The following is a 23,679-nucleotide window of genomic DNA, read 5'->3' as shown; positions in this document are numbered from 1 at the left end:
CCTCATCAAGAAAAGCGGTCGCAACTGTAAACTCGGCCGAGACGCGCCCGCCTATTGTCCGCGGCGCGACGCAGCTGGCCGCACCTTGCTTTGCATCGAGCGGCCGTGTCAGTACTCCTCAATCGGAGGGCGGGCGATTTGAACTGCGCTAGAGGTACGCGGACGCTTCAGAACGCATTTTCTCTTAAAATAAGTCTCTCCTTGGCACGAAACAAGCGTTTCGAGGTTTCTGGGATGGTATTTCAACAGTCCACGTTCACTTAATAGTAACCTTTAGTGTTCCTTTAAGGCTGACCTGAGGGACGAGCAGGAGAAGCGGGTAGCACTGCAGGCGAAAGTTGACAATTTCGACAAGGTGGAGGCGGCCCAGGCCGCGCAGTTAGTAAGGACCGTGGCCAAGCTTGAGGAAGAGAAAGAAAGGAGCGCCGATCTGGAAAGGCGGCTCGATGCGCTTGAGACGCGGACAGCGGAGAATGTCGGGTCAGGACAACAAAGCGGTGGCAAAAACTCAGAAAGTAGGGTAGACCCTACAGGCGAAGTGGGAGGCAGGGAGCCGAAGCAAGCGGTCGTCAGCTCGCCGCCGGTGAATCGGCGTAGTTATAGTGAAGCAGCGCAACATGCCCCGAGTGAGGCGACGCTGCAGCCACAGGGGCGCCAGCGAGCACGAGGAGAGGAGGGGAACAAGCTAACCCCAAAGAATGAGGTCATAGCCAATGATAAGAGGCAGCATAATCTGGAAGTTAGGAGGGAGGGAGCGAATGCCCTAGTACTTATCGGTGGTGATTCAAATATGAGGAGGTGCAAAAGAGCTATAATGGAACGTGCAAAGGGTGATAAGCGGGTAGCAGTCGGGACGTTCCCAGGCAGGACAATGGACGCAGTACTGAGAGAAACAAAAAGCGAGCTTTCTGAAAACGTTGCAGAGCGCAATTTGGTAGCGGCGGGGCTAAACAATGCCTTGAATGGTGAAACCGCAAAAGTTGTGGAAAGATTAGCGGAGGGAGTTGACAATTTAAGGGCGATAGCACAGCAAGTCCAGATCGTGGTATGCACAGTGCCGGAGGTACAAGGACGGAACGGAGAAATTGCCAAGGACGTTGTGGCTGTTAATCGTAAGATAAGAAAGCTAAGCCAGGAGAAAGGATTTGAAGTGGCAGACATAAACAGAGAAGTGCATAGAGCAAGCTTTGGCGGAGGCTTTACACGCGATGGCATCCACTTTAATGGAAGGCTAGGAGCCGAGATCGGCTGGCGCCTGGCAGGTCGGGCAGTAGCTTTTTTAGGGGGTCCACTGCGCCTCAGGGCGTAGGGGTAGATAGAAACAGAGTAGAAAGTGCAACAATAGAGGCTGACATCAATAATATGGCCACTAGGAGGCCCAGGAAGAAAACCACAAAAAATAAATTTAACACCAGGATCAGGTACATAAACATGCAAGGCGGTAGAAAGAGAGCGAGGTGGTTAGAAATACAACAGCAGTTAAAGGACGAAGAAGTAGGTGTATACGGGCTATGCGAAACACATCTCAGGGGTCTAGAAGACCCACCGTTTATTGAAGGCTACGTCTGGGAAGGGAGCAATAGAACAACAACGGAGAGGAAGGGAGGAGTAGGTATGCTGATACATCAAGGAACAAATTGGAAAAGAATAACGTTAACTTGCAAAGAACATGTCTGGGTATCAGGTACAATTGCCGGTAAAGAGACATGGCTAGGAGTAGTTTATTTAGGGACAGGGGCCAAATGCAGGCAAGAGAACAAGGATCTAGTGAAGTGTCTCGATGACGATATAAAGCAGTTTGGAGAAGGTGCCGATATTTGTCTGCTGGGTGACATGAATGGCCACATCGAGGATCTGGATGGATACACAGATTGTAATGGGAGGTTGACGCTAGACTTCTGTGAGCGACACAATCTAGTTATAGTAAATAGAGAAACTAACTGTGAGGGACAAATCACGTGGGAGTCCCGTAACATACAAACGACCATTGACTACTGCTTAATGTCGCAGGAGTTGTATAGCAAGCTCGCAATAATGGAAATAGACGAAGAGGGGAAGTGCAGCCTCGGAAGTGATCATAAGCGTATTAGTCTACAGTTTGGAGCCCTGCTCAAAAGAGAAATTCAGGGAAGTCAAAAAGAGTATGTAAAATTAAATGACGAACAAATAGCGCAAATAGCGGCCGGCATAGAGGAAGCAATAGAGAAACATCCCATATAAAGGTGGGAATATAATCAGTTAGAACTACTCATTAGTACAAAAATAAAAGAAGTAAAAGGAGTAAACCACTGGAGAGGAAAGAGGAAGCCACGAAGTTGGTGGAATAAGGAAATTAGGGAAGCCATCGAACAACGACAGTTGGCATCACGGGAACACAGAGAAGTAAAGAAGGCGCATTTATCTGAAGAGGAAATAGGCCAAAAATGGGAATCTTATAAGCAAAAGAAACAACAAGTGCAGGTGCTCGTCCAGGCTAAAATAAAGCACTCCTCTGATCGCTGGCTGGCTGAAGTTAGCGATGCAACTAATAAAGGGAGGCCAAGAAAATTCAGGAACCATATAAGCTGGTTGGGTAAAGCTAATCACAGAAAGCAGGAACGGATTCACGATGCCGAAGGAAATTGTTTAGAGGGAGATGACGCTGTGAACTACATCGGTTCAGTTATAGCAGAGTCATTTAGGAAAGACTAGAAAAAGGCGGAAGCAAATATTCCAAAATGCACGTCCGCGGGGATAGACAAAATTCCAATCAAGTTAATTAATGAACTTGGCCCAAGAAGCAAGGAAGCGCTGATAAAAGCATTGGAGGCAGTCATAACAAATAAGCGAATTCCGCACAGCTGGAAACAGAGTAAAATGAATTTGATTTATAAAGGGAAAGGTGATAAGAAGAACATAAAATCCTTCCAACCAGTTACGATAACATTAGTTATATATAGGCTGGCGATGCAGGCGGTGAAATTAAAAATGCAGTCATGGGTAGAAAGTAATAGAATACTCGGAGAACTTCAGAATGGGTTCAGAAGTGGTAGGCGCTTGGATGATAGCCTGTTCGTGATTACCCAGCGCATAGAAATAGCTAAGGCGGAAAATAGACCACTGTATTTAGCCTTCCTGGACATAAGCGGTGCATACGACAACCTGAACAGGGAACTCCTGTGGAACATATTAAAAGATGAAGGTATCGGTCATGAGGTAATTGATTTTCTACAGGAAATATATCGAGAAAATAATGTTGAAATAACATGGGAAGGAATTAGGAGTACGACAACTGTCGAGGTACACAAAAGATTAAGCCAAGCTTGTCCTCTATCACCGCTGCTGTTCATGGTTTATACGACCAGTATGGAAAGAAGGTTACAACGAAGTAATCTAGGGTATGACCTGTCGTACAGACTAGGCGGAAAGGTTGTTGAGCAACGACTACCGGGTTTAATGTGTGCGGACGATATTGTACTGTTAGCAGATAGCCAGGAAGATTTGCAAACTCTGGTTAATTACTGTGGAGACGAAAGAGACAGTTTAGGTTTCAGTTTTAGTGAAGCGAAGTCCGGTGGGATGTTTTTCAACGATACAACTGATCAGGAGCTTACAATACAAGCCCATGAAACACCCCGAGTGGCCGAATACAAATATCTCGAGGTATGGATAAACAAAGGGCAGATGTGCACGGAAAAGGACGAACAGTCTCTCATAGCGAAAGTGCGAAGGGATGCCGGGATAATGAAACATAGGGCATTGTGAGGGTACAACAGGTATGAGGTACTGAGAGGTATTTGGAAGGGAGTAAAGGTGCCGTGGCGTACTTTCAGGAATGCGGTCCTGTGTTTAAGGAGAGATTCAGTCGAGACTAGAAGTAAATCAGAGAGCTGTGGGAAGATTAGCACTACGTGCCCACGGGAAAACCACAAATGAAGCAGTACACGGGGATATGGGCTGGGCATCGTTCGAAGCACGGGAAGCTCAGAGTAAAATCCTATGCGAAAAACGTCTGAGGAAATTGGACGATAACAGGTGGGCAGCTAAGGTATTTAAATACCTATACAGAAAGAGCGTTGACTCACAATGGCGGAAAAGAACTAGGAAGCTAACCAGTAAGTATGCCAGACACGAGGACGAAGAAAGACAGAGCATAAATGACAGGTTAAAAATGCGGAAGGTAAAAATTGGGTAAATTCGATGGAAAAGAAGCATAGTGTAGAACTATATCGATACTGGAAACAGCAGATCAGGAAGGAAGCGTTTTATGATAACTCAAAAGGCAGTGCCCTACTCTTTGAAGCTAGATCGGGATGTCTTAGAATGCGGAGCTATACAAAGAAATTGAACGAAGAAGAATACACATGTACTGTGTGTGGTAAATATGTAGAAACAATGGAACACCTCATACTAAAATGTGTTGGTATCAAGCTCGATGTCGATGCGGCCACAGTCACCCTTCCTGAGGCCCTAGTGTTCAGAGATAATAATAGTCATGTAAATAAATATGTGGTGGAAATTAGCAAAAGGCGATTGGAGGATTGGTGGCTCAAAAGCAGAGAGGTGACATATAAGGTTAAAAGGGTAGGAAGGCGTATTTAAAGAAAATCTAGAATTTTAATAACATACAGCACAGGTAAATAAAAATAAAAGGCAAAAAAGAAAAAGCTGAGCATGGTGGCAACTGTCATCACCCCGTTTCAAAGGGCACGCTCCTACCTTCCATCCATCCATCCAACTCCACTGTCAGGAGCGGATTACCTTATTAAGGGGACACCAAAGCGAAACAATAAATCAGTTTAGACTAATGAAGCATTGTTTGAGAACCCTACATGCAATCATTTCAATAAAATAGTTTGATTATTAGATGAGAAAATGAAGGTTCAAGTATCAGTATTTGAATTTCGCGCCGAAACCCCAGCGCCGGGACGTCAGCGTGACGTCAGGGATTCCAAAGTATGTTTTCGCATTTGGGGCGCTTTGGCTGAATAAAGGTTCGTGAAACTTGCCATGCTTAATATTTGGTTCCTTTATAACACAACGTAGTCAATCTGTACCACTATATATACTTAGTAGGCCCTAGAACATGCCATTAAAATGCAAGACGTCACAGCCCCCAGGTACGGGAACTCAAGTAGGCGTCGCCACCCGTATTTCGTTCTTGCGCTTTTTATGGCTCACCAAACGTCTTATCGTTGTAAGAGTGGTGTTTTTGGTGTTGTAGAACGGTAATTTACTGATGCAGAAGAAATCATTTTTCACTTTAGTGACCTTTTAAAGTAATTGAGTAAGGATAGGACGTACGGGGAGATATGCGCGCCGGTTGGATGATATGCGGTGCATGATTGAGGGAACTGTGAAATAATTTGTGAAGCAAACAAAACAAAAAATGGCGATGCGGCGACGCACAGAAAGGTTAGCAAGACCAGTTTTACATTTTAGGGATGATATGCTTATGTCGCATGAATATGAAGAATGGATGAAGCTATAGTGGCACGATTTTGTACAGATTCTAGTTCGTTTCTTGAGTGTACCTGGTGCGGGCTCCAGATGGGCGCTGCACATTCTAGTTTCGATCTGATGAGTGATTTGTACGCGAGAAGTTTTATGTCTGATCGTGCGTGACGCAAATGACGCTTTAAAAAACCGAGGGATCTATTCGCTCATGATGTAATATGTTGCTGATGTGTGCGTTCCATGAAAGGTCAGAGGATAAGGTGACGCTTAGGTATTTGTATGATTGAACTTTTTCGATAGTGGTGTGAGAGATTAGGTATGAGAATGATAAGGGATTAAGCTTGCGTTGAAAGTAAACGAGCTTGCATCTAGTGGGATTAAGCTTAATTAACCAAAGCTCACACCACTGTTGTACAAACTTAAGGTCATGTTGGAGTGCAGTTTGATCAGAAATCTTTCTGACAGTCGTCGGCAAATAAACGGATATGGGAGGATACATGTACGGGCAGGTCGTTAATATATATGAGGAATAAGAAGGGTGCGAGTACAGATCCTTGGGGGACGCCGGATGTTACTGCGAGAGAGCTGGAACGGCTATTTTTAATTGAAACAAACTGAGAGCGTTTGTTGAGAGAGAGAAAGACAGAAAAAAAAAACTTTATTGCTCAGTTAATCGGAGCTATGACAGGTCTGGGTGGGGCCCTCAGTCCAGGGCTCCACTCGCTCTTGCGGCTCGCTGAGCTTGGTCCAGGGGTGCCAATTGGCTCCCTTGATTCTCGCTTGTGAATAGTGCCTCCCACTGCCGTACGAAGTCCGTGACGCTTAGAAAAGGTGAATTGACGTTGCTTGGCCGAGCCGTACATTCCCACGTTATGTGGGCCAGCGTGGGTTTTGCGCCGCACCACGGGCAGGTGTCGGTGTAGTACGTCGGGTGCTTCTTGTGTAAGAGGTTTAGGTGTGGGTATGAATTGGTTTTTATGCGACGCCAGTCTTGGGTTTGTCTTCTATTTAGTTTGGAGTGCGGAGGGCCGTAGGTCGGTCTCAGAGCTCCCTCCTCTGATTCTCTAATATAGAAATGCTGTGATCCGTGCGAGAAGGTTAGGGTGCAAATTCAGCTGGGAGAGTTTCAGTAAAGGCGTTTATGTGGTACTGTATCGAATGCTTTTGCGAAGTCGAGAAAGATTGCATCGATCTGAAGGTTGTGGTCGAGATTAGAATGTAGATCATGAAGAAATATAGCAAGTTGGGTTTCACAAGATAAAGATTTACGAAATCCGTGCTGGGAAGGATGCAAAGTATTGTTAATGTCAACGAAGTGAATAATGTGAGGTTATATGACGTGTTCCATGATTTTGCATGGGACGCTTGTTAGAGAAATGGGGCGGTAATTTAAGAGGGATTGTTTGTTACCTGATTTGTGGACTGGAATGACCTTTCCCTCCTTCGAGTCGTCTGGTAAAAATTCCTGTTTCGAGTGAAAGTGAGAAGAGCATCGAAAAATACACTGCAATAATTTCTTTAGTATTTTTTAACAGTTTGGAGTTAATATCGTCGACACCAGCCGATGGTGAAAGTTTTAATTTGTCAATGAGTGCTGAAATGCCAGCGACAAAAATTTAAACAGGGGCCATCATTGGTAGTGTCGTAGTAGGTGGCGTACGTAGGAAGAGGCAAGTCGGCTTCTTCAGTGAACACGGATGAAAATGCGATGTTAAAGGTATCAGCACAAACAGCGTCGCTTATAATTTCGTCTTTATTGTTTGTAAGTGTGACGTCATGTGTTAGTTGCGGGTTTATGACTTCCCAAAATTTTCTAAGTTTAGTTTTTAGAATTTTAGATAAGTCATTATGATAGAATCTCTCTTTCGCTTCCCGAATTGCAGTATAATAAGGGTCTTCCGCAGAATAGTACCTGTCCCATGCGCTCGGACTTCCATCACATTTCGCAGTACGAAAAGGGAGCTTTTTTCATATTTACGAGTGTTTTTAAGTTTTTACAGAACCATGATTTATTTTTATTGGCAAGAAAGCTCACCGTGGGGATGAATTTATTAGTCAGGTCAGTAATTTTGTCCTTAAGCACTAGCCCTGCAGTTGTCATTGAGAGAATGGGAACCGAGATTGGATTCGAAAACAGGCAGAAAACGTCGTAATTCATTATTAATTGCTTCATTAGTTAGCCTTATCGTACAAGTGAATTGTTTTGCGGAAGACGGGGCGTGTTTTGGGGACCAAGTTAAATGTTGTATGAATGACTTTGTGATCGCTGATTTCCCATCAGTGTACGATAGATTTCAAGCTTTCGGGGCTAGTACAAGGTGTAGAATGTTTGAGGATTCACAAGTGACGCGCGTCGGTTCTGTTACTGGTTGGATGAGGTCAAAGTTGAGGCAAACATTGATAAATGCTCTTGCTTCAGTGTTTCCTGAAGTTGGTGAAGCCTGATTGAACCAATTAATGCTAGGGAAGTTGAAGTCTCCATAAAGGAGGATGTGTGCATTGTTTTTTAGTAAGCTGGGATAATATTTCATTAAGTTCGAGGGCGCGCGCGTTTGGGAAGAAAACTACGTATGTTAGTAGAATTTAACGTACAGAAAATGAAACATTCGGTCTTGCGCATTTACGGTGTTGATGGCGTGGTTGCTGACGGCGACATGATCCCTACGATACGGCTCTGACAATTCCGGCTGCAGTGTCAATTACAAAGATATATCGCTGGACTTCAATATGCAATGTTTTGAAACGTAATGAAAATGGTACGGATTTGCTCCTAGCAAAGGTAATGAGCTGTTTTCGGGCATTTCGAACTGGACGCGTGAAATCTTCGACAATGCTGAAGTTTGCGCCTTTTAGTTTTGGACCGTTCGAGAGGATAGATTCTTTAGTTTCGAAGGATGAAAGCTTCACTATGATGGGCCGTTTGCGGATAGTGATGTAACACCCTAGTCGATGCGCTCGCTCTATATCTTTGGGCTCGACTATAAGACCGAAGCGTTCAAGACACTGCAAGCGTCCATGCAATTAATGATCAGAAGGACCTACTCTAACGACTTAGTACGTTTGTACAAGATCGTCAAAATTGTTTCAGGGTCCCTTTAAAGGGGTTGGGACACCAAATTTTGAGGCTATAGAATGCATGTTGTAGGCTGCTTCCGTATGCAAGGACACCCAGAACGAGGTATTGGACGCTGCCAACATTTCAAAATAATTTTAATTCAGCTCCAAAAAGTAATTAAAAACTCCTTCTCATGGTCGAGACCCATCGCTAGCGTGGCAGTTATGACGTCACAGAGGAGGAACGAAAATATTGACGTCATAGCACACTAGCACAAAAACGTGACGTATGAGTAGCGATGAAATGCCGATTACGGAGCCTGCTGAGCCGAGCGACCGAGCATAGCCTCCACTATGACCGAGCTACAGGCATATAAAAATCCTTTCTTAATGCAAAGAAGTGGTAAGGCGTGCGGACACGGACACAAGAGGAGAGAAGTGGACAACACGAACGCCGCACGGCGGCCCGCTAACGTCAAAATGCGTGTAACACTCGACTCCGAAAGGGACCATGATATACGGCGTTCGTGTTGTCCGCTTCTCTCCTCGCATAGTTCGGCAGCTCGGAGCGGTCTCTCGTTCGCTTGGCCTTTGTCAATGTGAGGGCCCGTCCAGTACGTTAAGGCCGATCCACACGATGGACCAAATTGCTCTTTTGGACCGCGGTCCACGCATCACGTGATATGACGTCACCAGTTCGTGCGTATCGCCGTTGGCCCGCGCAAGACCGCGGCCCTCGCGGTCCAACAAATCGCCGAGGCTTTTCCCACTTCCGTTTCGGCGGCGGACTGAATGCAAACCGCAGCGATTTTGGCTTAGCCAACGAATGTTGTCCGGCAATGGAGTGTCTTCAGCCAAATCCAATCTAGTTTTCGGCTCAAAAAAAGCCAGTCAAGCCAGTCGTTTCATGTCCGCCGTTCCGCCTACACGTGCGTGCAGCAGATATATTTTTTAAACACCGTGTCCTCTTGGAGTGACGAGGAGGTTTTTTTCATTTTGTATACCTCGTTGAGCAGTTCCCGGCTTTGTGGGACTCGACCCGGAATGATAACAATGATAACACTCTGGCCGAGAGTGTAGTTGGCTGGTCTGCTCTGCCGTCTGCTATGGCGGTCCGCCGTGTAGATGTGCTCTGCGCCGGACCGGCCGGACCGGACCGCGGCGGCGCTTGACGTCGCATCACGTGACCGAGCGGCCCGCGGACTTGGTCCGTCGTGTGGATCGGCATCGGAGACTCGCCGCACGCCGTTTGCCGTTCGCGGGCCCCCGTGCGACGGCGGTTTTGCTCGCGAAAACCGAGATTTCCTTGCCGTAGAGAGGACGGGCCCGGGACCCATTTGTGCGGCAGCCGTACGGCGAAGCGGCCAATCAGCGACCGAGGAGTGGTAAATCTGGCACCGACGGCAGCCTCACCGCCTGTGATCGTTCGGCGCCGCTGATATCGTCGCTAGGCCTTTTTTGGTTCACTTCAAAGCTAAAGCTTACGGCGCTTCGGAATGAATCACGGACTCTCACAAGCCGCAATATTTTCTTACCGTTGTTGTCGCTCTTCGCAATAATTATAATAATCGCGACATGCACTTCGAATCGCCAGTTGTTTACCTCTGCTGCGAGAACACGCGTACGTGGGAGCAGACGACGCAGCATCGTTTTACGTCACTATTTTTTGTGGCCCACGTGACCAAGCCAAGTTGCGTTTCCTCCTCTGTGACGTCATAGCAGTCCCCGGAGCCTAGAAACCGAAACCGAAACCGAAATCGCTCGGTATAATAATGCTATTATTAAATTATTTATCGCATATATATGAATCCCGCTGTGTGTATCGTGCTCCCTGAAGCATCACGCAATGTTTGAATCAACAAACGCATGAACAAAAGTTTTGATGTCTCCACCGTGCGGATACCGTTGGGTGTCTTTCCTTCTGTCACTGGCATCAGAAGGAAGCCTAAATGTTTCTTTTTAAATTTTATGGCGCATTGTGATATCAGTACGCAGAGAAAGGTAACATTTCAAGCAATAACTTCGGGCTTTCGTTTTCAAATACCCTAAACCCATAGCATTTGCAATAACTGATCAAAAGGACGTGAGCTGGGAGAAGTTTCAGCTGTCGCGGCTCGCTTCTAGAATAGAAGGATAGGCAAACTCAGGCTTTGCTGGGAAGAAACTACGGGTGTTGACACCCTAACAGCTTTCATAATTTAAAGAAGAATGAATCAACGATGATGAAATTTGAGACTACCGCTACCGCTATTACTGCCTCGCATCGGCGCTGTCGCGTACTACGCGCATAAACAGCTTGCCGCGAGCCGAATGGCTGAGATGGGCTGAGCTTGCCTGAACTGCTTCGAAGGGCCTGTTGCGTTGTGCTCTGAACGTCATCTGCGCTACTCGTCATAAACGTCATTGCTGAGGTGCTCATCTGTGTACACGATGAAATGCTACGTGGTCGACACGCGGCAGCGCCTGCTGTCGCTTTGAATGTCTGCGTCGCCCGCCGGCTACCCGATTACAATGGCCTGGTGAAGTGCGAGGCCGCTGGGACTCGAAGCCGTTCACTGCCGCCGTCGTCGCATCGGGTGAGTGCATGCGCTCGGCATTTGCAGTGAAGCGTAAAAGCAACGAACGATGTGTCACGCGTACTACAATGTGTGCGTTGGCTCTGTCACCTATTACGTGAAGTGACAGAGAATGCACAAGCTTATATACGTGGCTCGCAATCGACGATCACTCGGGATTTCGCTTGGGTGCCAACGCGCAGAGCTCTCGAAACTTACTGCAGCGTGAAATGACAACAGAACACGCGGACTTCCCTCATTCCAACCGTCGCCATTTGGGCAGTTGACTCGCTCTGTGCGTCACAGCGTTTAGCGCAGGCCTGCTCCTTGCCTTCGCGTCCTGTGGCTCGCTTGTAATTGTGACGAACCCCCCACCCCCGGAAAGCAGTCGCTGGTCATCTTTGTTTGACGCAACCTGTTGGGAACGGCCTAGTAATAGCCTCGTCTGCAAGCAAACCGGACAATGCAGTTTCTTCTTCCTTTTTGTGACACCACTGATTGTGGCGTCAGCGCTGACCGCAGAGGTTTCGACGGAAGGCGCACACAGGCGCGCAAATTCTAAATTTCTTCGCTAGCGATGAGCGACGTTGTCATTTTTGTTTGTGACGTGTTCTTAGCTCTGCTCCTGTGCGTTCGGGCCCGAGGCGCTCACAAATAATTGTTACTTTTAGTGTGTGTGTGTGTGTGTGTGTGTGTGTGTGTGACGCAACTGACCGTGCCTAGGTGCGCTTTTGAAGACGAGTTGTATGTTGCTTCACGTGTTGACAAATGTGTAGTGTGGAGAATTCGTTTTTGGTCATGTTTGTTATATAAGGCGTCGCTGCCTACTGCAGCACCATTAGAAGGCGCGTGCTTGGAGCCGCCGAAGAGGGAGGAAAAAGAGGATGGAATAAATGCAGAGAATGAGTACTGTCTCCATTGCTGTCGTACTGAGTAATATGCACAATATAACATAATTGGCGACGAGGATTTAACAACCCATGTGCTACCGGCTTGCCCTTCATCTGTGCCTTCGATTGCTGCATATCATCCTCTACGATGAGTATTTCGGGGCTACAACCACCACCCTCATACCTGTCGTCAGCTGGAGACCCAGTCATCCCATGGGAGCAATGGATTCAAGCGTTCAAGAACTACATGGTGGCGTCGGGCGCCTCCGACTTACCTGCCATGCATCGGAAGGCGATTCTGCTCAACTGCTAGTGCTTGGAAGGACAACGTATCTTCCCGACTCTCACATCGGAGGACGACCCGCGCTTTTTGGCTTCAAGCGTCACCGGAGGGACGTTGACGACTCCTGCCCCAGATGAGTTCGACTGCGTTGTTGCGACACTTGAAGGTCGCTACAAGAGCTCTGTCAATGTCACCGCAGCGCGTCACCATTCCGTTTACGTGCATAAGCCCCAGGTGAAACTGCGGTCAATTACGTCACCGCACTATGAGGTCTCGCAGGAGTGGCAACTTCGGTGACTTGGCGGACGACATGATGCGTGACTAGCTCATAGAAAAAACTACTAGCGAATACTTGCGTGAATGTCTTTTTTCTGGAAGAGTCTCTTACGCTTTCTCGGGCCCTTACCAATGCGAGACAGCATGGTCAGGCGACTAGAGAAGCGAGAGAACTTGCACGACACGAAGCACAAGTGCATCACGTTAAAAACACAAACACCTCAAATATGAGAGAAAAGCACTGTAGTACATGCACATGCTATAAGACGCCAACTGAAAGTTGTCGAGCTCTGAAAGAGCAAGAATGTTATTGTTGTGGCTCTTTGGACCATCTGGCGAATAGCCCTCACTGCAAAGCTAAGACACATCAGTGTCGCAGATGGGGAAAGACTGGCCATCTGGAAAAGGCGGGCAAGTCTTCCCGAAAGTCAGAAAAAAAAAAAAATTCAGCATGTCATGGAAGACGACGCAGATACAGCTGACACGGACGGTCACATAAGTGTTTGTCACATCTGGAGCCGTAAGAAGGGAATTTATGCAGTGTTGGAAATTGAAGGAATTTCTGTGCCGTTCCTGATTGACACTGGATCATCGGTTTCAATCCTAGCCGAAGAACTTTATTGACGCCATTTCGATACTGTATTTCCTCTGACATCAACATCCGTCCAGCTCCTCAATTATTCTAAGTCAGCAATACCGATAAAAGGATGTTTCATTGCTCCAGTTTCATTTCATGGCCGATGCACTTCTGTACATTGTGTCGGGAGGAACAACCATTCTTGGTTTAGATGGTATCGCAGCTCTGGATATGAAGATTCAAGGCTCACCTCTCAGGTGTCTGATAATGATGCAAGAAACACCTGTGCTCCCTCCTGAATTATGTTCCGAGTTGGAACACTTGTTTGAAAAGCAGCTAGGAGCTGTCAAAGGTTTCATTCACAAGGTCAGAGTTTGCGCATCTGTTCAACCAGTGACCAGCAAAGTGAGACGACTACCACTCGTTATTCGTGAGCAAGTCTCGGCAGAAGTACAAAAATTAGAAGCTCAGGACATCATTGAGCATCTCGATTCTTCAGAGTGGGTCTCACCAATTGTCGTAGCCAGAAAAGACAATGGCTCGATTCGCATGTGCGTAGACCTATGAGAGCCAAACAAAGCTATAGTAGTGGACAGTTTTCCCCTGCTACAAACTGAGGAACCTTTGAACAGCTTGGCTGGTGCACAGCGATTCTCCAAGCTAGATTTAGCTTCTGCATACCATCAGTTACCACCAAGTCCGAAGAGTCATGATCTTGCGACGGTTATAACTCACGACGGACTATTTCGCTTTAAGAGGGTTGGCTTCGGACTAGCATCGGCACTGTCAGCGTTTCAGAAGATGATGCATATGATCCTCCAAGGATGCAAATGCGTATTGTTTTACATTGACGACATAATCGTGTACAGACGCTTCAGAGAGGATCACTTGGCCAATTTGCGCACTGTTTTGAAACGGCTCTCTGACGCTGGCCTCAGGCTCAACCATAAATGTGTTTTTGACGTCGCAGAGTTGACTTTCCTAGGCCATGTTGTCAGCGCCAAAGGGTTATTCCCACTAATGTTATTTATCGAGGCAATAACCAAGGCACCATCACCTACAAATATAAATAAACTTCGCTCGCTGCTGGGTCTCGCAGGCTTCTACTCCTAAGTTTATCCCGCATTTTTCTGATGTTGTGGAGCCAATGTGTGTTTTGCTTCGAGGAAATGCACCTTTCGCTTGGACTGCGGCAGCCCAAACCGGCTTGGAGCAGCTGAATATGCTGATAACATCTTGCGAAGTTCTTCACCTTTTTAATCCTCAGTTACCTGTGTACATTACAACTGATGCCTCGGGATATGGATTAGGTGCTGTACTGCAGCAGGATAACAGAACATCACTACAAACTGTCACGTTCGCGTCACACGCTCTTTAACTGCATGAACAGAAGTACTCCGTCGGTGAATGTGAAGCCCTTGCCTGCGTCCGGGCTTGCGAGCACTGGCACGTTTACCTGTGGGGCCGACCTTTCATCTTGCAGTCAGACCACGCTGCTTCGGTTACGCTCCTCTAAACGAAAGACACAGGTCACCGTCCATTAAGGATTGCGCACTGGTCATCACAGTTGCTGTGCTACAACTACATCATGGAATACAGGAAGGGTAGCGAAAACGTCGTGGCTGACGCACTCTCCTGGCTGCCCGTACAGAGTTTCATCCGTGATGCACCCGAAGAAGAATTTATATGTCTCTTGTCCCCAGTAGTTACCATGCAAGAGCTTCAAGAAGCAAGTGCCGCCGATCAGGCTATCTCTCAAGTTAAGCTGTTTAACACTACTTCTTGGCCTGACAAGAAATCCTTGTCAAAAGAGCTGCTACCTTACTTTCACATGCAATCTGAACTCTCTGTTGTTAGCGACATTCTTTGCCAGGGTGACAGGATTTTCGTGCCTTCAACTTTGACCCTCCGTCTTATGGATCTGGCTCATGAGTAACACCCGGGAATTAGTCGTACCAAAGCTCGTCTTAGGGAGTCATATTGGTGGCCGTGCATGGATAATCACATTGAAGAACTTGTACGCACATGTGTAGCCTGCCAGTCATGTGGCAAATCAGCACGTACACCTGCAGCTCCAATGCATCCCGTCACTCTTCCCGAGAAAGCCTGGGAAAAAGTTGCTATCGACATTGTGGGGCCTTTCACGCAAGCTTCAGCTGACTGCCGATTTGCCATTACACTTACTGATAATTACAGCTAGTGGCCAGAGGTGACTTTCGTGCCCGATGCGACCACGTCTACAGTGAGAAAATTCCTACTCGAACTTTTCGCAAGAGAAGGATACCCATGTGGTATCGTATCCGATCATGGACCACAATTTTCTTCAGCGAATTTTGAAGATTTTCTCACAGAGCGCAGAATCACACATTAGAACTCATCTGTGTATTAGCACCTGCAAGCTAATGGTTTGTGGAAAGATTTAACAGGGTATTAAAGTCCTATATTCAGTTAGCCCTGTTAAAACGTCGTGATCTAAGAACAGCGATGTTTGATTACTTGCAAACATATCTCTGTATGCCTCATGCGACTACTGGTGCTGCACCCGCTGTTCTTCTTCATGGACACCAACTTCGAACCAGACTTGACATTGTCGGATTGCCTGGCAAATGTTTCAGCACGGACCCTTCAAAGGCCCTACTGCAGTTGAGAGAGCGCATCAAGATCAAGCAAATGAGGTCGAAGCGCTACACCAATGAAAAACGCGGTGCCAAAGAACCCAACTTCGTTGTTGGTGACTATGTGCGGGTTAAATTACCTGCAGTTTATGGGAAGCTATCGTCACAGTTTTTGGCGCCCAAGAAAATTATTGGAAAGCGCGGACCTGCCTCTTACCTCTCGGAAGGTAGGCGGGTGTGGAATGCTTTTAAATTAGCGGCCATTCACCGTGAAGTTTATCAGCAGAATGGAATTAGGTACCACTGCTGTCATGAACTGGTCACCAGCATCCGGTCAGCTAGTGCGGCTGTAAGCCATCCGTCACAACCTGACACATCAAGCGCAGATAATGCACCCATGAACCCTGAACCACCTGCTGCATGGCGCATACAACAAGCTTCATTTAATTTGCCAAGATGCGAAGTGCGCATGAGGAGAAGCGCCCGCAACAAGAAGACACCAAAGAAGCTGCAGGACTACATCTGGAAGTAACGGACAACCATTTTTTTTCAAGAGGGGATATGTTATATAAGGCGTCACTGCCTACCGCAGCACCATTAGAAGGCGTGTGCTTGGAGCCGCCGAAGAGGGAGAAAGAGGAGGATGGAATAAACATAGAGAATGAGTAATGTCTTCATTGCTGTTGCACTGAGTAATATGCACGATATAACAGTGTTTACCAGGAGAGTCCGCTTTGGAGGGAAGGGTTGAAGAATAGCCAATTCTTTGTTCGTCACTCCCATACACTGTTGCAACTTGCTCGTTTGCTCTGTAACTACATGTTGCACAGTGAATGGTGTCTGTAGATGACTTTGTTATTTATGCATAGGGCTATTCGATTTCAAGCGAAATCTGACTTCTCTCAAGTCTGAATGAATTGTACAATGCATAAGTTAAGCACAAATTTTGGCATAGAAGCCATCATCCCAATGATTGTCATCTCACCCACCATCGTGTACACAATAATAGAGTACCCGCATCTGGACTTTGGTCAAGGATGTATACAAAGGCAGGAGAGGAAATGCAGTGACTGCTTTTGCTTGCCAGTGTAACACACTATATCTGGCATATCCTTCTGTGAGAAAGAGAAAAGCATCATCATGGATACGTAGAGATCGGCCAAGAGAGGTCTTACCAGCTTTAATAATCTGCAGGCTTTCTAACAGAAGCTCACTGCAAGTTTTTGTCAGAAAAGTGCATCTTACAAGTTTAACTCCAAGGCTGTAAGTTGTGAAATATGTTGTGAAATACCTGTCTAGTGCTCTCTTTGTCAACATCATTTGTGCTGCCCATTACTCTGAATTATTAGTAACTTGCCCAATTTTTCGTTCTTCTGGGATCTTTGAGTGTGTGCCGAAGTACATTCTTTTAACCTGTGACGAAGCAAGCACATGGTGTTGCATATCCTCAATCACATGAGCACAAAAGGATGTGCAGCGCCATGTCTCGTTGCCAGGTGCTTACTTCATCATGTTGTAATGTGCATGACACCTGTGTTATGTCTGTTAATTTCTCATTGAATCTTCTCAGGATAGTAGTGCCTATTGAAGGTGCTCTGGGCACCTTGGTAAATAAATAAATATCATAGCCAGTTTTCTGTAAGTCTGAAAAATTTGAGAGTGCCTTGCCTAGTAACAGAATTTTCGGCAAATTTGAAAATAGTTTTGAGAAATTTGATACTTGGAAAAATGCACGCAATGCTTGACGTGATTTGACAACAAAAGCAACTGCATAAAATAAGGAGGGCTCAGACAGCTGATGGTGCATGAAACCTATTAGTCCACTTCTGTTGTTACGCATTATGAGAAATGTTTGAACCCTTCGAGGCTTACCTTCTCCCCAAAGAATAACAATCACCCATCTTGCATGCCTTTCCTATCTTGTGCTTCCACAAACAGCATGCACATTATCACCGTAACAAGGCGTTCTGGACAGGAAAGTAGAATTTTCAAGAAAGCAAACGATTGTTGTTGTGGGACAAAGAGGCACTCAAGGGTGTAAACGTTTGTTGTAAAGTACCTGATTAAGGGCAAGCCCATTTCGTGAAAGTTCTTCGATGCTCATACAAGTGAAACAAAGGGATGAAGCCAGTCAAAGATTTTAAGGCAAGGCAGCATAAATGCGACAAGGCATCTCGGAAGTGACAATAACAGAGGATTGTTTTTAGTCGGACCTTCATCTCTGATTTATTTGAGACTTGTCTTGTTACCAGCTCATGCATGTTAGTTTATTTTGAGGTGTGAAAAATAAATTGGGTATGTGGACTTAACAAAATAAATTGTGACGGTGTGATACATTCATTACCCCAACTGTATTTAAGAACAAAAGTCTGTGGACAATATGTGTACTGCATTTGCGCTTTGTATGAAGTGGCCAGGTGGGCAGGGAGTAAGAAGGAAAGCTGTGTGCCTAAACTCAGGGACATTCTTATTCGTCAGTGAAGGGAAAGCTACACAAGCAAACAATGCATGCAGGCACTGTGTCTAAACATATTAGTTGCAGAATTTCATACTTTTCTTAAGTAGGGAAACAGAAAACATGGGCATATTGTTTTGTGTAGCACTCGTATTGAAGTAAGATAATATAGACTGCTCACTTTTGATTTTTAATTTAATTTCTTTCATTTTGCTTTTCCACATTTTGGTCATAGTGGTACCATCGTAACTAAAAAACTACGGTGGTTCAATTACTTGAGAAACCGCTGTCAAACTGTCACAAATTTCTACACCCATGCTCTCTTTGGAGTTGTATGTGGGCATTTCTGCCGCATCAGTTTTATCGGTCATGACCACGCATGCTATGGTGGAATCTTCTTTTGGCTGTCTTAGTACTTTTTTTTAACATGTTTATGTGAAACACCTAAAGTGATTCAGTATGAGAAATTCATAATCAGCATCATTTTTCTTTTGAGTTACATGAAAACGTCTCTTCCACTGCATGAGTAGCTTGTTGCTATTGCTGGGAAGGATGACTAGAGCCTTGTCTCCTGGTTTCTAGGCATCCGTACACTGTCTTGCGCTCATAGTATCCCAAATAGGTGCCAACTAAAGGGGCTCCAGGGCACGAGCCCTCTCCAGAGTTCTCCGGGGGAGGGGGGGGGGTCTGAGCCTTTTCCCCTGGTGATGCCGAAGCCTACACCCCCCACCTAATGTTTCATTGCTGTAATTTTAGGTTTCTTTTGACTTGCCTCGACCTTCTCACTTAGAATTTTATTGTGGCTAATAGCTTACTGCATCATTGTTGGTGCTAACGTGCACAGATTTTAATTCATACATTGCTTTATTTCTGCACATCCTGACAATAGGTAACCAGTATAATATGGCATGGAGACCTAAATACGGGCTACCTTCACTGAAAACACATCACGGTGCTCCCTTTGGCTAAGTCCTCCTTAATATTTCCTCGGTTCCTTAACCCCTGTGCACCCTAAAATTTATCTATCAGTATGTTACGCTACATCGTTGAGGGAGTTCGCCGTCCTCTCCCTTAGGAACATGCCTAAAGTTGGATTACAGCAAAGAATTGCTCACTAACCATGCAATCCCAAACTCTTATGTCTTAGCCATATTTAAAATTTCCATCCAGCGATCAGAATCATTTGACAGGTGGCATGCAAATTCCTGTCCTGTCTCTGCAACTTCTGGCTTGCAATTTGGGAATCTCTCACGGAAATCTTCCTCTGTAAGTCTGCATTTTCGTAATGGTATCGTCTTAACCTTGTCGTAATCCAGGGAGGCGTAGGTCGTCACTCTACTGGAAACACTTGGTGCCTAGCCCACCAGGCAAAGATTTAGGGCTGTGGTTCATTTACTCCTGTCCCAGCCTTGTCCAAGAGCTCTTATTTCGGAGCCATGCAAATATGCAACCAAGTTGTCGCGTTTTTCATCAAATGGCGCCATTAGCTTTCACAGACATATTTTGTTGTCTTCAGGAGAGTGCTAGCCAGAGGACACTGATGCCGCACAGTCATCATCGCGGCAATACTATGTGGCTTGTGCCAATTGCAGATTAAGTTCTAGGTTTTCGTTTTCCTTAGTGTGCACCTCCTGGACTTCGGCACATTCTGCCTCGCATACCTTTTGAGTGATTTCTTTCTGTTACTCAAAAAATTTTAATCATTTGTTTCATCCTTGGAAAACCCCAACTGCATCACTAAGTTTGGACTGTTGTCCCAATGAATTTCTACATAGCCAAAATCCATGACAGGGCAGGAAAAGCAAATCCTGGCAGGTTTGCCAATTTTCACGAATTTTACCATTCTAGGAACAGGCTGGTACATGGTGAAAACATAATAAAACATTAATCTCAAGAAACAATCAATGACGTCCAACATCCTAAACTAGCTATACTATAGTACATGCAAAACAAACTAGACCTTAACTTATACTGTTCCTCAGATCGACTAAACAAGTAGACTTTAGAAATCGAATGTTCTTGACCATCACCAGTCATGGCGGACATTGGCCTCCGCGGTTCTGACCTGGCGTAGGCGTTGAGCTCTGTTGCAAGTGACAGGATTGTGGCTCTTTGCCAAGACTAGCAGGGCACAGGATGTGGTCCAGTTGGGTGTTGTGCCGCTGATGTGGTCACGCGGTTACCTCCATGGCACTGGGCAGTGGCCAATGACAGAAATGCAGGGGTAGGCCAGGCCCGTGGAGCAATGCCACGGCAATGTAGTCGGGACTTGGGATCTGGATCTGCTGACAACCATCTCCAGGCAGCCCCCTCTCCAGTCTGAGTGCCCAAGGCTGCTCCTTCCCGTCTCCAGAGCACAGCTGGAGATACGTCTGCCCTGTTCCTCATCTATGTCAGCAATGCGCAGCTCAGCAGCCTTCATCTTCTTTTTCTTCCTCTTCTCTTGCGTGTCATGTGTCCCAGTTTCTTTCCTTTTTATCATTTAATAAATGCTCTCAATTTTGTTTTGACGACCTGAGTCATCGTCGTCTTTGCATGCACCTTCACACCTTTTTCGCTGTGTGTGTTTAGTCCGGTCACTCGTGACATGAACGTTGTCAGACTTCTGGGTGCAGTAAGATGCAGAATCTCCACCCTTGTAGCTTTCGTCTTCATTGCCAAAGAAAATTGTCTGCGCGTTAGTCGGCAAAGCTGCGAGAAAATTGCAATAGAGCGTCAGCAGCCTTGGTTGCCACCTTTACTTCTCCCACATGATAGTTTGAATCTTCCAATACTCTTCTTTCATACAATTTAGAATTGGCTTATGCACCATAGTGCAATGTGGTAAAAGGGTCAGGAGGAAGGGATAGGGTTTCAAAGCATGAACTATGCTATCTGTGGAAAATTTGGCACCAAGCACACTGTGAAGTAAATCTTATTGGCGAGGCAATGCAAAACTTTAAGGAGTACTGGCACAGAAATCTTCTATAAAACATTTTACAAACTTTTTTTTCTTTTTAATTTTTAGGTAGGTGTCCATGAACCTTCCTCTACCATATGGATCTTTTGCAGAACTGATTTTTCATATTCAGTGTCCCTGCATTCTGAGTTGTTTGTTAATTCACTCAACCATCGGAGCTCGGATGGTTGAGTGACCGCCCCAAAAAGACGATAGTGCCATTTTTGATCCCCGGATGAGGGTGAACCTTGAGCTGCGAAGCTTCCCTTCTTAGAAACTTGTATTGGTTTCCTTTGTAGCATCATGCTAGTCTAAGTGGATGAAAAGGTTTTCCTTTCATGATACTTCCTCTAACTTGCGGACTTCCACACAAACGATTTGCCATACTTGTAGGCTCTCTTGCAAGAAATGATCTATGCAGTTTGTGGCTTTTTTCAAACCACCTATCATATTTGTGAAGAGCACATAGTGGCAGTGCAAACAAAGGTGTGGTTGATTACGAGACCAACTTTTGTAACTTCAAACCTTCCAGATGCCTGTTTTCCACAAAGCAAACACCTGCTGGAAATCATTGAAGGCTGGTGGAGTGGAGAAAATGAGTAGTACAAAGTTAAAAGTGCTCGCGATGAGAATGCTGAACTGCCACAGGAGCATCTCGGAATGCCATTATGTCAGTTTGATGTAAAATAATGCTGTGTTAAGTCTTTCTGTCGGCGCAAGCAAAATACATTGCTGGGTCTCAGCTGCATGACATGAGCAGAACTGAAATCTCGCAAAAGTGAAATCTTGTGATTGTATCTGCGAAAGTGACCTCTTGAGAGTACCATCCCTGCATATACCAGCATTGAAATGGGGATAATTGGTGGTGGGGTAGCCAAAAAAATGATGAGCTATCATGTCGCTGAAAATGTGGTCAGATTGGTTGGCACTGCGCTTGAGGTTTGTACATCCACATAGTATTCGTCTACAAAGCCTGTCATATTACTGCTTTCACACTCGTGCCACTTAAAATGCAGGGGAAACATTGCAACTGCACAACATGAGCCATGAGCCAACATGAGCCATGACACTGGACCACAGAACAAACAGCGTAATGGAAAATGTTCGGTGTGATGCTCAAGAGGTGGGCAGATAAGATATAAAACAGGTTTAGATAGTCCGAGGTCAGAGGCAGTGCTATTTGGTTTTATAGTGCTTTTTGGCAGTGCTATTTGGTGCTATTTACCAGGTTTGATTATATAGATAAGATATAAAACAGGTTTGATTCATGTTCATGTTAAGATTGTCTATGAGTGGAGCAGGTAGGTCATGTAATGTGTACAGTGCATAATGAGTGGTCAGTTGGAGTCACTGAATGTATAAAAAAGAAAGGAGAAATACAATCGGAGATTGCAGGTAATTTGGCAGTGTGATGAAGTTTTAATCGCATCTGCAGGCATTGGATTCAGTTTGCGCAGATGCTAAACAAGAATTTGGAGGTCATTGAGAGAGTCCTTTGTCCTGCAGTGGGCATATAGTCGACTGCCAGTAAGAATTAATTACTAAGACTTAAATAATTGTAACAGTTTGATTACACAAAAAATGTCAAGCTGATTGCTAGTCTCATTATTGCCCCAGAGATCAATACAAATGATAAGAGCCTGGGTAACATACAGTATATTGGCCATGATTGAACAATAACAGCTGGAGTAACAGACCTACAGCTGAGTAGCCGTCCTATTGTCGGCATGAATGCCTCAATGTCACCTTGTTAAAAACTGGTGACAAGTGTGTGAATTTGCCTGGTTTAGAAGCATTGCTTTTCTGTCCCATTTTTTTGGTGCATGCAGCATTAGGTCAGTGGTTGGATGACGGCCTCAGACATGGCGTGGTCTTCATCCCTGAAGAACACCATCAACCTGGGCAACAGCATCATAGGGGTCAGCATACTCGCCATGCCCTACTGCTTTGAAAGGGTAAGTACACTGCTGCTCTACTGGCATTAAGGGGGCACTGAAGGGCCTACCTTGAAAATTGTTCGATCATTGCATTCTACCATTACTAACATCTGGGGCAGAAATATTTAGATTAAAGAAGAAGCTTCAGAAGATCTTAAAGGAGTACTGACACAAAAAAAATCCACATGGTTTTTTCTGCTTTAATAAGTAGTTAATGACCCAGTAATCACGGCACGAAACCTCATTTACTTCATTGCGCGACAGGTAATTATTTGCAGTCTTTTCTGTAGCGATCAGTCGAAGTTTCGGTTCCAAAGAGCAACGAGATGGGACAAACGGGAATGTAAACAAAGGGGTCACGTGTTCGCAAAAAGTCATGACGTATGCTCTGACCCGCAGCCAGCGTGCGCAACCAACTTGGGGCGCTATTCTGGACACGCATGGCGGCTGCACGGCCGCCATTATCCGCCATGTTTACTCTCTGATTGGCTGTCGAGGGGTCGCGTGTTTTGAAATTTGTGCCGGGAAGCGGAAGTATTGCAAAATGCGATATTGCGTTTTCATAAAGATGACAAAACGTGACGTGGAGCGGCAAATTTTATGGACTAATACATTATTTTGGTCCTTGGCAGCTATATTGCGATGTTAGCGCATCAAAAAGAA

General features: G+C 45.6%; 1 protein-coding gene across 3 annotated transcripts in view; it reads left to right on the top strand.

Annotated features, from left to right (window-relative positions):
* The first annotated feature begins 10,752 nt into the window (after positions 1 to 10,752).
* LOC142590582 (uncharacterized) overlaps positions 10,753 to 23,679 on the top strand; it is a 123,886-nt gene continuing 110,959 nt past the window's right edge. Inside the window, exons 1-2 of one of the 3 annotated variants that reach the window (XM_075702887.1) lie at positions 10,753 to 11,066; positions 22,909 to 23,034. In XM_075702887.1, coding sequence (XP_075559002.1) covers positions 22,927 to 23,034 — 108 coding nt within the window. In that variant the 5' untranslated portion in view covers positions 10,753 to 11,066; positions 22,909 to 22,926. The remainder of the gene's footprint in view (positions 11,067 to 22,908; positions 23,035 to 23,679) is intronic. The other 2 variants (XM_075702888.1, XM_075702889.1) reach the window with 2 other exon arrangements.

The sequence above is a fragment of the Dermacentor variabilis genome, chromosome 8 (genome assembly GCF_050947875.1).
Source record: "Dermacentor variabilis isolate Ectoservices chromosome 8, ASM5094787v1, whole genome shotgun sequence".
In the NCBI taxonomy this organism is placed as follows: domain Eukaryota; kingdom Metazoa; phylum Arthropoda; class Arachnida; order Ixodida; family Ixodidae; genus Dermacentor; species Dermacentor variabilis.
Note: the sequence above shows the minus strand (reverse complement) of the source record. Positions and strands in the feature narration are given on the sequence as shown.